The sequence below is a fragment of the Equus asinus genome, chromosome 20, assembly GCF_041296235.1.
Source record: "Equus asinus isolate D_3611 breed Donkey chromosome 20, EquAss-T2T_v2, whole genome shotgun sequence".
NCBI lineage: Eukaryota > Metazoa > Chordata > Mammalia > Perissodactyla > Equidae > Equus > Equus asinus.
In genome coordinates, this window is record NC_091809.1 from 83815291 (window position 1) to 83833250 (window position 17960).

General features: G+C 44.3%; 1 protein-coding gene across 1 annotated transcript in view; it reads right to left on the minus strand.

Annotated features, from left to right (window-relative positions):
* Positions 1-7311: 7311 nt before the first annotated feature.
* Positions 7312-17960, minus strand: part of PPME1 (protein phosphatase methylesterase 1) — a 71069-nt gene continuing 60420 nt past the window's right edge. Inside the window, exons 10-14 of the mRNA XM_014842097.3 lie at positions 14915-15044; positions 13994-14038; positions 10545-10609; positions 9875-9942; positions 7312-8534 (exon numbers count right to left, since the gene is read on the minus strand). Coding sequence (XP_014697583.1) covers positions 8516-8534; positions 9875-9942; positions 10545-10609; positions 13994-14038; positions 14915-15044 — 327 coding nt within the window. The 3' untranslated portion in view covers positions 7312-8515. The remainder of the gene's footprint in view (positions 8535-9874; positions 9943-10544; positions 10610-13993; positions 14039-14914; positions 15045-17960) is intronic.

Consider the following 17960-nt stretch of genomic DNA (forward strand, 5'->3'; position numbering starts at 1 on the left):
TTCTGGGGGGCCCTTGTCCAGCAATGCCAAGGGCAGCCAGCACAAACTGCCCTTTCATGGAACCAGTCAAAGAGTCCCCTGTTTGGGGGCCTTGGCTGCTCAAGCTGGGAGAAGCCAAAAGAGAGGGGTGGGGTAAGGAAAGGGAGCATCAGCCTGCAGACCGCTGTACCGTCAGCAAAACTCAAAACAGCTAGGCGCCAGGGGAGGAGACAGATATTTGTGCCTGCTCTATGCCGGCTATTTTATCTCCCTTATCTAATTGCAGCAAGGCTATTTTATCTCCCTTATCTAATTGCAGCAATTACCCGTTTGGCAAAGGAAGAAAAGGAGGCTCAAGGAAAAGACTTCCCTAAGTTTCAACAGCTTGAAGCAGAGGTAGCATCTGGAGCTGGGTCTCCCCCACCAGCTGCTTCCACCCTCTCTTTCTCTCTCAACTTTCCTCTCTTCCTCACCTTGGGAGCCCCACAATCTTCTGCCCATTAGGAAGGAGAGCCTGCCTCTTTCCCTTCGTCCTCTCTGCCCCATCCCTCTTTTATTCCCTTTTCTGGCCACATGACCCTTCCCATCAAGTGCTTGATAGGCCTGTTTCCCCTAAGGTCTGAGTGACAGAGGGTCCCTCTGTCCTAGCCATGGGCATATTTGCATTTGAAATGATAGCCCCTGCTGAGATCAAAGATAATCTCAAAGAAATGGGGTGCTAAGGTGACAGTCTTTTTGGCTAAGGGTTTAAGGGCATGGCTCAGATGAATCCCCATAGACAACCACTCTATCTTCTTTAAAGTTCACCACATTTTCAGATGGAGCATAACTAAAATAATGACCATTATGCCTCCTGTTCATCTGCCTCTCACCTTATGGGGCCCGAGGGCAGCGGTTATTTTCCCTGGCTCAGAAAGGTGAAGTGACAGTGTGTCAATGTCAGAGCCAAGATTAGAAGGCAGATTTCCTGGCTCAGAGACCCATGCCCTTCCAAAGCTCCACAGGTGGTTCTTGGAATGGGAGCACAGTGGGCAAGTGATGGGACCAACCCTCGATGGTGTTTTCCTGGGCACAGATTTCATGTGTGGTCTGTCACTCTTTCATTCAACTAAGCATTACTGATGTCATCTCTGTGCCAGGCCCTTTGCTGGGGCTGGAGGTGGGGGGGCGGGTGGGAGGGACAGGGACGACGGACGGACTCTGACTGAGTTTGTGTCCTTCAAGAGCTCCCAGAGAAGAAAACCCACACGATGACAGTACTAGTGGGAAGGGGACATCTGACGTGTTACAGAAGTCTGGAAGGGGCATCACCACAGCTCTGGTGTGACGGACTCATCTGACATTCGATTTGGTCCTTGCAGGATAAGGAGGTTCATGTGTGAGTGTGTTACGGAGATGTGGGATCTTATCTCCCTAACTCATAGGCATCTGAGTCCTTAGATTAAATTTCTCAAACTCAAAAAACCCATACCCTTTTCTTTTGATAAAAACTTCTTCAGTCTTGGAAATTCAGATACATCACCCAGGAGAGAAGATTTTGTCTAACTTTATGTTCTGTAATTTGTTTCAGAAAACAGATTTTTTTTCCTTTACCAAATCAAAAATTATACTAAATTTTCTTTTAAAAATTACAATGGTCCCCTAGGGGGTGCCACCACACTAGAAACTCCCACAGTGCGCTCCAGGTTCTAGGGTTCTGGAATCTCTATTTTTGACTCTCTTGCAATAAAAAAGCAAGCAAGAATTGTCAGCAGGCTCACCCTGGAGGAGCAAGGGTGTCTATCTTGCTGCCTCAGCTCAGTCAATCCTTTCTATGGGAGCTGCTGAGGCTTGCGAGCCACCCAGTGCCTTGGGTTAGAGACAGCCTTCCTCCCTTGCAGCTCTCTGAGTCTCTCCGGCTCTTACAGGTGTGCGGACAGGCAGGGCCAGCCAGCCAGCATCAGCTCATATGCCTGACTCCAAAGCCCTCTGTGGGGGCTCTGCCCAGGGTGCCCCCACTCACTTTCTCCCTCCACATCTGGTTATCTTGGAAAGCAAAAATTAGAGGAACACAATGAGGTACCACTTCACACTTACTAGGATGGCTATAATAATAAAAAAAAAAAAGGACTATAACAAGTGTTGGAGAAGATGTGGAGAAATTGGAACCCTCATGCATTGCTGGTGGGAATGTAAAATGGTGCAGCCTCTGTCGAAAACAGTTTGATGGTTCCTCAAAAAGTTAAACACAGAACCACCATGTGACCCAGTAATTCCTCTCCTAGATATATATACAAAAGAACTGAAAGCAGAGACTCAAATAGATATTTGTACACCAATGTTCATAGCAGCATTACTTACAACAGCTAAAAGATGGAAACAACCAAGGTGTGTATCAACAGATGAATGGATAAACAAAATGTGGCGTATACATGCAATGGAATACTATTTAGCCATAAAGAGGTGTGAGACTTTGGCATATGCTACAACATGGATGGACCTTGAAAACTTTATGCTAAGTGAAACAGGCTGGAAACAGAAGGACAAATGCTGTATGATTCCACTTATATGAGCTTCCTAGAATAGGCCAATTCATAGAGACAGAAAGCAGAAGAGAGGTTCCCAGGGACTGAAGAGAGGGAGAAAGGGGGAGCTACTGTTTAGTGGGTACCAAGTTTATGTTCGGCATGATAAAAAAGTATTACTGACAGCATTGTGAATTTAATGAATGCCACTGAATCATTCACAAATGGTTAAAATGATAAATACCGTTATATATATTTTATCACAGTTTAAACAAAAAGCTGTTGAAAAATTGGAGAAAGACATTCCCAGGTCAGAGGAGGGTTTGCAGTACTAGGCAGCACTCAGGCCCCAAATGTACACCAAGTTCAACTAACTCTGTTCTGCTTGAGAGCAGCCCCACTTGGTTGGGGAGGGGAAGCCAAGACACCTTGCATCTAACAGCTTTTCCTCCCTTTGGGATTCCCAATCAGAATGAATTCAGCCCTTGTCTTACACCACAGCATTTACTGCTTTTCACCTTGACTACTGCAGGAAGCACATGTTTACTGTCTCATTTAACCCTCATGATGTCTTGTGAATTAAGGATTATCAATTCATCTTTTGGATGAGGAACCTGAAGTTCCAAAAGAAGTGATGTGCCAAAGGTTACTCAGCTGGTGGCTGAACTGAGCTTGGAGTGTGTCTCCTGTTGGCAGGCCCCAGTCTTCTTCCGCACGGCTGGCTCACCCCTCGCCCATTTTCTGGTGTGGTTTTGGACTGATAAGACATGCACGGGTCTGGGAGTCAGGTGGCCTGAGCTCTAGTCCAGGCTGTGCTACTGTGTCTCCTTGGACAAATGGCTTTCCATATCAGAGCTTTCATTTCCTCATCTGTAGGATGGTGCTGCTAATCTGTATGCCCCACCCACTCCACGGAGGAGTTGTGAGGCCTCAAAAGATATAAATGTGTATAAATGGTACATACTGTACTGTGTCAGTTATTCTAAAGTTTGATTAGCGATCAATATGTGGCATCATCATTGATCATCAGGGAAAAACTTTCTCCTCCATCACACAGTTACCTACTCAGTTAACTGTCCCCTCCATCCACCTGGAAGAGGCCAGTCACTAGGCTAGTCTCAGGTTCCCAGGTTTCGCCTGGCTACAGGCTGGAGTTTTCTAGCAAACTGCTGGGAGAGGAAGCCAGCTCTAGGAATAAGGGAGCCTCATGAGTTTACTTAACTTTCTGAGCCCTGGACCCAGACTGAGAATGTGTTGATTCTGGCCACTGATGGGGCAGCCAGCTGGGGCAGGAGAAGAGCTGGCTCAAAGATTCTAAGCTAAACACTGTTCCTGCAGGGAAGAGGGTGACTGCCTTTTGCTTTATTCTCACTTTCCCCTTGTTAAAGTCTTGACCTTTTAACTCCCTACCCCCAGTTCTGATGATAGGCCCTTGAATCCAACCTAAGGGTCCTTGGCACCTCACTGCCCAAATCAGTTTCTGTCTTGTTCATTCTACCTCCAAAATATTGAACCTGTCCCCTTCTCTCGTCCCTGCAGCCACTGTCCTAGGTAAGTATACATTTGCCTTTTACTGGGACTACAACTTCCTCTTTACTGATCTCCCCGCCTCTAGTCTGGTGCCTACAATCCATCTACACAGGATACCAGAGTTCCTTAACCTCTGACAACTCCCCATTCTTGCCACTCAAGACCTTTACGTCCTGCCTCCAGCTGCCTCTCCTCTCACAGCCTCTACTCCAGCCACACTAATCTCTCGGTTCTGAGACTGACTTTCACCTCTTCTGGGCTTGTGCATGCTGTCCCCTCTACCTGCAATGTATTTCCCTTCCTTCTCCACCCCCACCTTGTGATGATGCTACAAAGCTCAACTCCAATGCTACCTCTTTCACGAAACCTTCCCTGTCCTATTTCCAAAAAGGTTTAGTTGTCCCTTCCCCTTTACAGTGTGGTCACTGTTTCTGTAACGGGCTTTCTAGACTAGGAGCTCATTTGAAGGGCCTCATTATTTATTTATCTCTGTCTCCAAAGGCCATTGGAAGCTTGGCACAGAATAGGTGCTCGGGTTTGCTTAATCATAAGTAATTAAATGTCCATAACAGCAGGTCTAGAAGAGGTAACACCAAGAAGTGATGCCCAGCTCCCCTCATGCCTTTGTCTGAGTCCTCTCAATCTCAAGATCCTCCCTCCACTGTTAGATCTGTTTCTACCCCCAAAATTGCCTACCTTCCTCTTTCAGGAAGTTCTCTTTAGATACTCTTTAGTGTGTGAGTGACAGAATGGTCTTTGGTTTGACCTAAACATGCTCCTTCTGGATCTGCAGCAATCCTTCACTTGAAGGGTCTGGGGGTCTCCTTTATTCCCTTCCTGAGTTCAGAGTGCTGATCTGTAGGCTTCACAAGGACACTGTCATGACCAATACACAGTAGGTGCTCATGAGATATCTGCTGTGTGAACGCAGGAATGGTCCCTTCTCAGCTGGGAAGTGGTGAAGACGCTGCCACCTCTTAGCCATGGCTGTGGGCAAGTCATCTCACATCTCTGAACTTGTTTCCTTGCCTTTATTTTTAAAAAATTTTTTTGTGAGGAAGATTGGCCCTGAGCTAACATCTGTTGCCAATCTTCCTCTTTTTGCTTGAGGAAGATTGTCGCAGAGCTAACACCAGTGCCAATCTTCCCGTTTTGTATGTGGGACACTGCTACAACATGGCTTGATGAGCAGTGTGTAGGTCTGCAACCAGGATCCGAACCCACGAACCCTGGGCCACTGAAGCAGAGCATGCAATTTAACCACACCACTGGGCTGGCCCACTTTGCCTTTAAATTGGGAATAAGAATGCCTAAACTTTACAAGGATACAAAGAATAAACGAGATGGAAGTGACTAGCACAGGACCTAACATAAAGCTCAACGAACATTTCATTCACTCTGTCTCCATCCATCAGGTCTGAAAAAGCCTCATTTTCCTGGTCATCATCCTCTTGCTCTTTTAAGTCAGTATCTGGACCAAAATTACCTCTGCCCAGGATCCCCTGTATCGTCCAGGAGGCTGCGTGAAGAGGAAACAAGCTAGGTTTGAATCTTGACATGGTCACTTCTGACCTATCCGAATTTGAACCTGTCTGCCTACCTATAAAAGGAACATAACATCACTTAGCTCATAGGGTTGCTGTGAGGATTAAATGAGATGTGTGTAAAGTGAATTAGATGATGCTCAAAATTGGATGACTACTGAGCCAGCCCTGATGGCCTAGTGGTTAAAGTTTGGCACACTACACTTCAGTGGCCTTGGTTTGGTTCCTGAGCGCAGAACCACACCACTCGTCTGTCAGTAGAAACGCTGTGGTGGCAGCTCACATAGAACTAGAATGACTTACAACTATATACAACTATGTACTGGGGCTTTGGGGAGGAAAAGAAAAAAAAGAGGAAGGTTGGCAACAGACGTTAGCTCAGGGTGAATCTTTTTCAGAAAAAAAAAATTGATGACTATTATGATTTGCCTGGTGAACTAAAGTGGCTGATGTGTGTCCCTGAAAACCACACATGTGAACATGCTGCCCCCCTGTGGACAGAGGCCATACAGCCCAGCAAAGGAACTCCCAAAGGGCTTGGTGGGAGAAATCAGATTACACACAAGGCATTTTTCTTTTCTGCATTGGCAGTTCATGCTATACCCTGAAGTATTTAGTGAAAATCTAAACTAGAACTTCTCAGAATTAATGTGCTTGTTATAATGCAGATCAGTTCTAATAGGTCTGGGGTGGGGATAAAAATCTTTAACAAGCTTCCAGATGATACTGATGCTACTAGCCCACGGACCACTCTGAGTAAAGAATGTCTTCAGTATAATATGGGAGTGATATGACAGGAACTATTTATTAAATGCCTACCCTGTGCAAGATACTGAGTCAGTAAACCTATACTAACTTAGGTAGTCCTCAAGACTCTGTGGGGTAGGTACTAATGATCTCCATCTTCAGATGAGGAAACTGTAGCACAAAGAGAGGAAGTACATAGCTATCTCATACAGCCAGTAAGGGGTGGGCCTTGGGTTCTAATTTAGGCAGCCTGGCTCAAAAGCCTACTGGGAAGAAGACTCCAAGAGTGTACAGAGGATGACCAATGGAGGGGCTGTGGCAGAGAACCAGCAAGGGGACTGAAGTGATCTAGCAAGATGAGTGCTGAGGTAGGGCAGGAGCTAAGGGCTAGAAAAGAGGATACACAGAAAAGAGAATGGACAGGGTTTGGTGGTAGACTGGATATGGGTATGGGTGTAAGAGAGGGAGCCATCTAGGGAGCTCTGGCTGTCTGGTTTGGATAACTGGAGAGATGGTGGTACCTTCTGCTTACTGAGCTAGGAAATGCAGAAAGAAGAACAAGATTTAGGGGGAAGGTGAGTTTAGATTTAGGAATGGGCAATATGAGTGGCTTGGTCTTCTGGAAGAGATATGAGGAAGTAGATGGACTCAAGTGTCTAGAGCTCAGATGATGTGCCTTGTGGACATTTGGGTGTTGGCAGATGTGAAGCCGTGAGTGTCTAAGGTCATGTGGACAGTGCACAGACTGCCTTGTTCTGGACCAAAATCGACACTGCAAATAATTGAAAGAGACGAGACTGGAACCCAGGTCTCTCTTGGCTGCAGTGGAGGCTGGCTCTGTCCATTCCACTGGGCATTCTGGATCTGGGCAGCAGATAGAGCATAAGATGCTGATGGGCTGCAGGAAAGGGGTTTCTGGAGCTCTATGGTGACTAAATCCAACGAACTGTCCCCTGTCCCCAGATCAGCAGAAGTAAGGACAACTCCATAGAGAAAGACCAGATCAATAAAGGTTGGGAGATATTTATTTTCTTTAAACAAGGTCATAAATAACAAAGAAACAAAGTAGGTCCCAGACTCCGGACCATGCAGCAGGACAGGGAGAGGAAGTTGTTGGGTGGAAAGGTAGAGGGGGCTACGCATCACCTAAGACAGTCACAGAAAAGATGGGCTGCAGGAGACTGCTCCACCCTGCCCTTGGAAATGGCGTGCCTGGGCAGCAGGGGGAGGCCGCAGAGCTGTGATGAGGCAGCTGGAAGAGGGCAAAGAGTAAGGATGTTGGGCTGTACTGTTCCTATGAAGAGTGACATGGAAACCACAAATGGTGAAGATAAGCTGTGGGTCTAGAAGAGGCAAGCAGGCCCTCTGCACACCTCCAGGGACCACTTATGAAAATGGTTAAATCTGATTCTTAAAAACAACTCCACAGGCTTCAGCCTGTGGCTTTGTGCATGGGCTGTATTTAACCTGGGTTGCTCTGTGGCAGGTGAGGGCTCAACAGGCCCCTGGAGCAGCCTGGCCTCAGCCCAGGGCAGGTGCCCAGACATGTGGGAGTGGGACAGTGGGCTCTCCCCAGATGGGAGGCCATGTGCTTGGACTGGCTAGGCCTGATTCTCAGGCTGGTTTCTTGTGATGCTATCACCACCCCTCCCTGTACCTAAGGGTGGGATCCTGGCCTCTCTGGGTCTTCCAAGCCTGGAATAGTAAGACTGGGATAAAAAGGTACCTGACTGGTGTTTTATTTGAAAGGGAAAAATAAGGACCACCCTATATGCATGGTCCATCCTGTGAGGTAGGGCAGGACCATGCCAAGAACAATCTCAAGGAATGGAAGTCCCTGAGCCTGGGGAGACACGGGAACCCAGGTGCATTGCCTAATGCCAGGAATAGGGGCCCAGGGTGGCAGTTCTGATGGAGGCTTCACCCTAGGCAAGGCAGGGAGAATAGGCAGGGACTACTCCTAAACAAGGAAGGAGTGAGGGCTGAGGAGCCTTGGACAAGGGAGGCTGACATTGGTCAAAGGCCCTGGAAAACAGTGCTTTTGGCAGGAATACACAGAAGGGTTTGCACATCTGGGGATGCCCGTCTACAGGGAGCCGGTGTCACATGGTCGGGCGGGATGGTGAGGAGGAGACAGCGGCATCACAGTGGCCTCTGGTGCGATGTATTTACAACAGAGCTCAATGTTGAGGGGGGATGGATAGCAGGTCACTAACAGCCAGGAAACACACTGTGAAGAATGAAAAGAGAAGGGAAAACAAATGTGACCATCACAAGCCTTCCCTCCACTTACCCTGTCTCCTCTAGGAAGCCTTCCCTAATGACCAGCGAGGCCCTTACAAATCTGTCCCCCCTCCCCACAGCCCCAGCCAGGGCTCGACACAGGGTCTGCTCTCAGTGTACTACTGATTTGACGAAGCCTCCAAATAATCCAGGGGCCCCAAATTTGCTTATTAAGAAAAATTAGGTCCTCACTATTGATTCCTGGGATCCACCAATGGTCAGTTGCTTGAGGGGTGGTATGACTCGCTCGTGTGACTAACTGTACCAAGCTCCTGTCATCATTTCCAATGCCTACGCTGCCCTGACACCCTCACCTCTCAGGCCCTGGCATTCAGAGTTCTCTAATGCAGAAGCTATGTCTTTTTTCTTCAACATTTCTTCTTCTTCAAACAGCCTGGGGGTAGGGAACACGTTCTCCTGGACCCTCACTAAAATCAGCTAAGAGACTTTCCAACTGGGAGGCAAGACTCTTCATCAAGCTTCTGGGCTCTCTGAAGATCAGGGGCCTTCTGCAGCAAAGACTAGGAGCTCGCTGAGGTAGAGCCAGGACTGCGTCGTGTGGGTCACTAGGCCTCTCTTCCTCCTCAACAAAGAGCCCAGCTGTGTCTCCCTAATCAGATGAAAAGCTTCCTAGGATGAAAGGCATCCTTTTCCCTCTAGACCAGTGTTTCTCAACTGGGAGTGATTTTGCCTCCCTTGAGACATTTGGTAAAATCTAGAGACATTTTTTCTTGTCACAATTGTGTGCGTCGGGGGGGGGTGCTACTGGCTTCTAGTGCATAGAGGCCAGGGATGTTGTTAAACATCTTACAATGTACATGACAATCCCCCACCACAAAGGATTACCTGCCCCAAATGTCAATAGTGCTGAGGTTGGAAACCCTGCTCTGGATCTCTACGCAGCCTCTATGGCCTGCCCAGCATTCCCCAGCAGCAGGGCAGGAGAAGGCATACAGAACTTCTCTAAGAGCCTGGAAAAAGACTCATTTCCACCCCAGCCTCCCCAGAGAAGGGGCACCTCAAGAAGGAGTACATATCACAGTGGGGGGTGGGGTACTAGGCCCAATTTACTCTCAGCTCAGCAACAACCCACTGGATCAAAGCACATAGAACAAGCAACCACAGCTTTATAGAAACACACATGTTGGGCTGCCTGTTGAGGAGGAAGAAAGGCATGGTGACGCAAACCAGGCAGGGGTAAGGCAGACATATTTACAACCTTGCAAATATCTTTTTGTTGGAGCTAGCCAGCATTGCTGGGCTCCTTAAACCTTTGTACTTCCTTACCACTGGAATCCACCGATGGGCTCTGCAAACCTGTGTCGGATCAGGAAAGTGGCAACGGCTTCAGCTACCTGGAAAAGGAAGAGATATTCCAGGCCATATGAAGGTTAGCAATGGAGCTCAGCCTTGGAGGTCCTGTGGGCTTTTGTTGGAAGGTTAGGCTCTACAGTGGACTCATGGGTCCTATAAGGTTGGGGTGCTTGAAATCAAACAGACCTGGGTCCTGGCAGAGCTAGGAGACTCCTCCCTACCATCCTTGCCAGGAATGTTCCCAGTGAAGTTAAGAGGAATGATGTGAAGGCTTATTTATCCCCTTAGAGTTATAAAACATCTTTTTCCTACAGGAGAAATGCATATTAACTCCTAATACGACTGTAGTTCAGGGAGCAGTTTCTATCCCAATTAGCCCTTTTTCTATCTTAACCATAGATCTTAACCACAGGGCCCTGGGATGAAATAGCAGGGTGCCAGTGGTTCCTCAGCCCATACACGGAAAGCTGAAGCCATAGGCAGCTGCCGGGGAAAGGTTTAGGAACTGGTGGAGTTGCATCTGTGTAGGCCCCACAGCAGCTGCTGCACGAAACACAGGCTGACTCAGGCTTGTTCTATCTTCTGTGAGATCCAAGGTTATTCTCACAGTTGTCCTTTTACAGTCATCAAGTACGAGACTCACCTTGTCTGGAGCATCCTCATGGACTGCATGGCCACACTGGGGTAGGACCTGCATCTGGAACTTCCCTGGAGAGGAAACAAACCCAGGTGACCTCAGGGACTAAAAGTGCCCTCTCCTTACCACCTCATAGGTCATTCCAGGAGCCCTGGACCTCCTCCTCATTCCCCTCACCCATTGCACCAATACTCCGGACCCAATTACCAAGCCTTTGTGGAGGATGCTAATATTTGTAACTGTAACCTTGGGCAAATCATTTTCCCTTCACCTTTTCCTTCTGCAACTATTTAGTGTGCATTTACTTTGGGCCAGACACATAGGAAGAAAAAGTTCCTGTTTTCAGGGGATTTAAGTCTAGTGGGGGACCAAAACACAAAACCCAACATTTTAATGCAGCATGTAGTTCCTATGATAAAACTGAGTGCATGGAACTGGAAGAACATAGGAAAGAGAGCTTTGTAATCAAACAGGGATCCAAGAAGGCTTCCTACACAGAAAAAAGAGGCTACACAAAGGGAAGGAGGACAAAATTGTATTTGTTCCTGGAAATAAAAAGTCTGGCGTGATGCTCATGAGAGTTAACAATGAAGCTGGAGAGGTAAGCAAAGACCATACCACTAAGGGTTTTGTAAGCTATGCTAAGGATTTTGAATTTATTATTACAATAATAAGTTACCATGTGGAACACTGTAAGCTCACAACTATTGTAATAGCTGTTAAGAGTGAACAGAGACGACTGATAAAGCAAGATCCCTAAGCAGACTAAAGGACAGGGGACCCAGAGCTCTCATAGGTAGAGAAAGCAGACTCTCAGAGGCTCAGGGTCTCCATTTACAAAAGAAGGAAGTAAGCTCTGGAAGTCCTTCTGGTCATCACAACCATGATTCTTACCCGAGTTACCCGGTGCTTTATAAATTTTTCAAAATACTCTTCTATCCTTTTTTAAAGTTGATTCTCAAATCAACCCTATAAAATTAAGCAGGACAAATATTCAAATTCTTTTCTGAGATGATGAAAATTGAGGCCATGATTAGTGAAGTGATTTGTCCAAGGCCACTTAGTTAATTAGTAGAGGAACTAAGACCATTCCATTCACTAAGGCCCGGCTTATGCCCTTCCTCTTGCAGTAAGCTGCCCCTGGGTGCTCCAGCTGTCCCCTCTCACTTGTGTCTCTTAATATACTACTGTTAGTGCATTTGGATCCAAACACAGAGCAGCTTGTGCCCTTCTTGTTTATATTTTATATGGCCCTGGTGCTTGCCTCCCCAGGAGTGTGTCATTTCCATAAGAACAGGGGCTAGTATCATTACTGGCTCTATGTCCCCACTAGGGCCCAACACAGGGCTAGACATTGAGTAAGTGCTTAGCAAAAGTCTTGGATGAATGAATGAATGAGCAAATGACCTGATAAAACTTACAACTCCAACCACCTTGGGCTTGATGACTAGGGATGCATTTTTTGTTCCTCTTTGGAAGAGTGGGTATAAGGAGTCAGGAGGACTCACACATACTAACAACACGGTGCCTGTACGCATAAAATAACATGATCACGGGTAATCTTCACAATCATGCTATGAGGTGGGCATACTTCCAAACCCTCCCTTCTCATCTTACAGGTGAAGAACCTTAGGTTCAGAGAGCCTAAATTATTCACACAAGTTGTACCATGAATGAGTGGTGGGTTTCTAGGATTCTATAACTAATTCAGCTGCTTGAAACAGTGCTCTGAAGGCTGTGGTTTAGAATCTATGCTGCCTTAGCCACTTCCCTTTGTTTTATGGGATGTCCCTCATCTCAGCCATTTATTCTCTATACTCATGTGATGCTTTGAAAGAGAAGATAGTCTTGGCATAATCCTTGCTGGGGAAACAGGAGGACATCTAATGAGGAATTGTGAGTGCTTTATGGACATAATGAAGCCGTCATTTGTCAAACTCTTACTTCACCCAAATTTTCTTATTTAAACCTCACACAACTGTATTAAGATATATCATTATCTCCATTTATAGATGAAGAAACTCAGGATTAAAGAAGTCAGTAATTCACTCAGGCCACAAAACTAGTAACAGTGATTCAAACCCAGGCATGTCTGATTCCAAAGCTGGTGATCAACACTGGTTCCAAACGCTACTCCAGTCCAGATCAACTGCTTTCAGACAGTATCAGGGCCATGTCTGATTCTTCTGTCTGGCCAGCATCAAGCATAGGTTTTGCACAGAAGGAGTGCTTAGGACAGGTTTGCTTGAATTAAATTTAAGGAAAGGTGTCTAAGCTCAGAATTACCAACATCAGTGCCATAAAAATCACACAGTCCCAACCCATGGTTCTGCTCCAGGCCTCAGGACACTGTGTAGGTGGAGAAATGGAAGGATATGAAGGTCTGGGGCCAGGTTTGATAAATCATTCAGGAGTCTCCGAACAACTATAGTGAGGGAATACAACCCCTTTCTCTGTGGAGAGCTTGAGGACAGTTACAAGAACAGTCTGAGGGACCCATAAAACACCCAAGTAGAGAGATTTGCCAGGTTTGATACATGAGCCAGGTCTGGAGCACAGGAGAGAGGTATGAGTCAGATGTTCAGCTCTGGGAGTTATCAGGGTATAAATAAGAGCCATGAGATTGTCCAGGGGGAGTAAGCAGAAAAGAAGGAAGGTCAAGAAAAGAATCTGCTTAAGCCTGAAACCTCGGCCTTCAAGTTTTCCTTAACTCCAAAGGTGCCAATGCCTATTGACTTCACCTTCACCAAGCCTTTCATCCATACTAAAGCAAGAGCCTCCAGGACATTGGTCCCACTGGTTCCACTGTCATCTGGCCAACATACCTGAACCTGAGCACAAAAGGTCACTTTCCTACTCATTACACCTCATGATCCCTGTGAGGCTGAGAAAACTACAGCTAAGGCAGGTCAAGAAACTTGCCCAGGGTCAAAAATTAGTAGGAAAAAAGTAGTACTCAAAACCAATTCTCCCAACCTCAGAGAACTTGCCTTTACCACCTCACTATGCTGTCTTCTAAACAGAGTTTACACCTTTTTGTATCTGGATTATCTTGGACCTTTCCTTTTCCTAAGAATTCTAACAATAATAAAAATACTGATCAGTATTCAGAGTATCTTCTTTCACAATGTTATATACCTATAGAATACTTTATAGTTTATAATGCCCTTTTCAAAGACATTGCCTCATTGTAATCCTTACAACTCTGAGACGTAGGTAGTAGTATAATTCTCACTTTTAGATAGGGGAAAAAAATCAAAGCTCAGAAAGGGAAATACTTGCCCATAACCACATAGCAGATCAGGAGCAGAGGTGGATACCAAATTTGGGTCTAACTCTGAAGCACATGCTCTCTCCTTGCACCTCACAATCTGAGACAGTTAATTTCTACATGACTCTGGCCCTTTCTCTGCCCTCCGAGAAGGACCTAGGGACATAATATCTTGATGACTTACCTTGCATTTGGCCAATAGTCAGATCTTTATCCAATCTATCAACACCTAGAACAAAATAAGAGAATCCGTAAGTAGCTTATTAGAAAAGGCCATGTGAAATTGGTTTTGCTGTTCAAGTATGAAGTAAAAATTGTTACAAAGTTGTAAACATGATGATATTCTCAATTCATGTTAATGCTAATCTTAATTATCTGAGGGTACATTCTCACCATACAAAGCTCAGACTGAGGTTCCCCTGTAATCATTTTGCTTCTTTAAACTGGTTTCTGAAAACAGGATTTTGCTTTTCAAATTTCCATTATACTCAAATATTCTTACACCACTCTAGAAAGACTTGGGCTTGACAGGGGCCAGGCCAAATTAGGCCATCCCAGGTGGATGCTTTGTGCTTAGTTAGGTGTAGGGCTTTGGCGGGGAGAGGAGAAAGGGCACAGATGAGTGAGGATGGTACTTCACTTTCACTTTGGAAGTCACTATCCATTTGGTGAGTGGTTTTAACAAGGACATATTCAGAATGACAATATTCCTGCACTGCTACAGACTGAACTGCGTCCCCCCCAAATTCATATGATCTACAATGTGACCATATTTGGAGATATGGAAGTAATTAAGGTTAAATGAAGAAATAATTAAGGTTAAATGGGGTCATAAGGATAGGGCCTTCATATGACAGGATTAGTGTCCTTATAAGAATAAACACCAGAGAGCTTGTCCTCGCTCTCTCTGCCATGTAAGGACACAGTGAGAAGGAGGTTGTCTGCAAGCCAGTAAGAAAGCTCTCACCAGAACTCGACCATGCTGGTACCCTGATCTCAGACATCCAGCCTCCAGAACTGTGAGAAAATAAATTTGTTGTTTAAGCCACCCAGTCTATGGTATTGTATTATGGCAGCCCGAGCTAATACATACATATACACTTACCAGCCAAGAGCAGCAATTTAGGAATAGGACAACTAAGAAAGAGATTGGATAAGCCTCGGAACCAGCCATCCCAGTATTTTTCTGTTTTTGCCAGTTCAATTCTCCAAGTGTACGGATGGTCTTTCTTGGTCTGGAGAAATAAGAGCAAGTTCTGAGTCTCAGAGGGCAACCCCTGGAGGAACAGGATAAAAACTAGGTCTCTGGGAAAAAGAAAGGGAAGGAAACTAGCACTTGTTAAAGGCCTAGTATGTCCCAGACATTTTAATATACATGTAATCCTTATAACAGCCTTGTGGTATAGGTGATAGTTGTAAATACCATGTTTAGAAAATCAGAAGTTTACTTTTTTGTTTTCCTAAATCCCCAGTAACAGTTGCATATTCTAGCTGTGAGTGTCTCTGGTTGTGCTCTGTGGGACACCGCCTCAGAATGGCTTGATGAGCGGCGCCATGTCCACACTCAGGATCCCAACTGGTGAAACCCTGGGCCACCGAAGCAGAGCGTGGGAACTTGACTACTCGGCCATAGGGCCGGCCCCAGAAGTTTACTTCTTCTTTTTTCCTATTTTTTTTTAATTGAGGTATATTAGTTTATAACATTATATGAATTTCAGGTGTACATTCATTATATTTCAATTTCTGTGTTGACTACTACTTTTTACTTCTATTAGTTTCAATGAACTTAGGAAACTTTGCTATGATCATGAAGCTAGTAAATAGTAGAGCCAAGAATGAGCTTCTCTTATACCCATTTGGCAAAAAGAACATATCACCAAAAGGATAATTAACAAAAAATACATTGCAGTATGAGAAAAATGCTTACGATATAATATTAAGTGAAAGATGTAGAGTACAACGTGTTATCTGAGCTAGGATTACTACTGAAAAACGCGGTATACTTTGGGAAAGAATTCGAAGGGAAAACTGAAAATATGTTGATATGCTGACAGAGCATTTTTTCATATATTTTGATTCATGATAATGATATAGTATTCCTGCAATAGTAATTTAAAAAAGGAAATTTAACACAAATATGACAAAATGTCAATATCTGTTAAATCTCGATATAAAGTAGTTAGGCACAGAGTATGCACTCATCTCACACAAGCTGAACAAATAAATGATTCTCTATACTTTTCTGCATCATTGAAAATTTGAAGTATAATAACTGGAATAAATAAATGGGATACCATATCACCCACCGTATGAAAATCTAGACGTAAACATCAGATAGCAACATAGTGTATTAAAGACCACTGGATGGTTAAGATGTCCACACTACCCAAAGCGTTCTGCAGATTCAACACAATCCCTATCAAAATCCCAATGGCAGTTTTTTTTTTAATTGAGGTCATAATAGTTTACAACATTGTGAAATTTCAGTTGTACATTATTATTTGTCAGTCACCATACAAATGTGCCCCTTCACCCCTTGTTGAGGTCATAATAGTTTACAACATTGTGAAATTTCAGTTGTACATTATTATTTGTTAGTCACCATACAAACGTGCCCCTTCACCCCTTGTGCTCACCCCGCAACCCACTTCCCCACTAAATTATTCTGTTTGTCCAGGTGTTAGTTTATCTCCCACATGTGAGTGAAATCATATGGTGTTTGTCTTTCTCTGTCTGGCTTATTTCGCTTAGCATAATATCCTCAAGATCCATGCATGTTGTTGCAAATGGGACGATTTTGTCCTTTTTTTTATATAGCTGAATAGTATTCCAACGGCATTTTTTGCAAAAATAGAAAAATTCACCCTAAAATTCATTTAGAATCTCAAGGGACCCCAAACAGCCAAAACAATTTTGGAAAAGAAGAACAAAATTGGAAGACTCACGCTCTCTGATTTCAAAACAAGCTATAGTAAGCAAAACAACATAGTACTGGTATAAAGACAGACAAATAGACCAATAGAAGAAACTAGAGAGCCCAGAAATAAACCTTCACACACATGGCCAAACGATCTCTGACAAAGGTGCCAAGACCATTCAATGAAGAAAGGACATCTTTTCAACAAATGGTGTTGGGAAAACTGGATATCCAGATGCAAAGAATGAAGTTGGAGCATACAACAAAATTAACTTGAATGGATTAAAGACATAAATGTAAGACCTAAAACTATAAAACTTCTAGACAAAAACATAGGGGAAAGCTTCATGAAACTTTTCATGACATTGGACTTGGCAATGATTTCTTGGTTATGACACCAAAAGCAGAGGCAACAAAAGCAAAAATAGACAAACGGACTACATCAAACTTAAAACTTTCATGCATCAAAGAACACAATCAACAGAGTGAAAAGGCATCCTACAGAATGGGAGAAAATATTTGCAAATTATCTATCTGATAAGGGGTTAATATCTAGAATATATAAAGAACACCTACAACTCAACAACAGAAAGTCAAATAACCTGATTAAAAAATGGGCAAAGGACTTGAATAGACATTTATCCAAAGAAGACATACAAATGTCCAATAAGTACATGAAAAGATGCACATCATTAATCATCAGGGAAATGCAAATCAAAACCACAATGAGATATCACTTTGTACCCATTAGGATGGCTGCTGTCAAAAAAAGACAAAATAACAAGTGTAGGCAAGGATGTGGAGAAATTGGAACCCTTATGCACTGTTGGTGGACTTATAAAAATGGTACCACTACTTTGGAAAACAGTATGGCAGTTAAAAAATTAAAAATAGAACTACCATATGATCCAGCAATCTCAGTTCTGGGTATATACATATACACACACATACACACACAAACACACACACACACACACATAGCCAAAAGAAGTGAAAGCACAGTCTTGAATTCATATTTGCACATTCATGTTCATAGCAGCATTATTCATAACAGTCAAGAGGTGTAAGCAATACAAATGTCTATCAACAGATGAATGGATAAACAAAATGTGTTATATACATATTATTCAGCCTTACAGAAGGAAATCCTGTCACATGCTACAACATGGACGAACCTTGAGAACATTATATTAAGTGAAATAAGCCAGTCACAAAAAGACAAATACTGTATGAT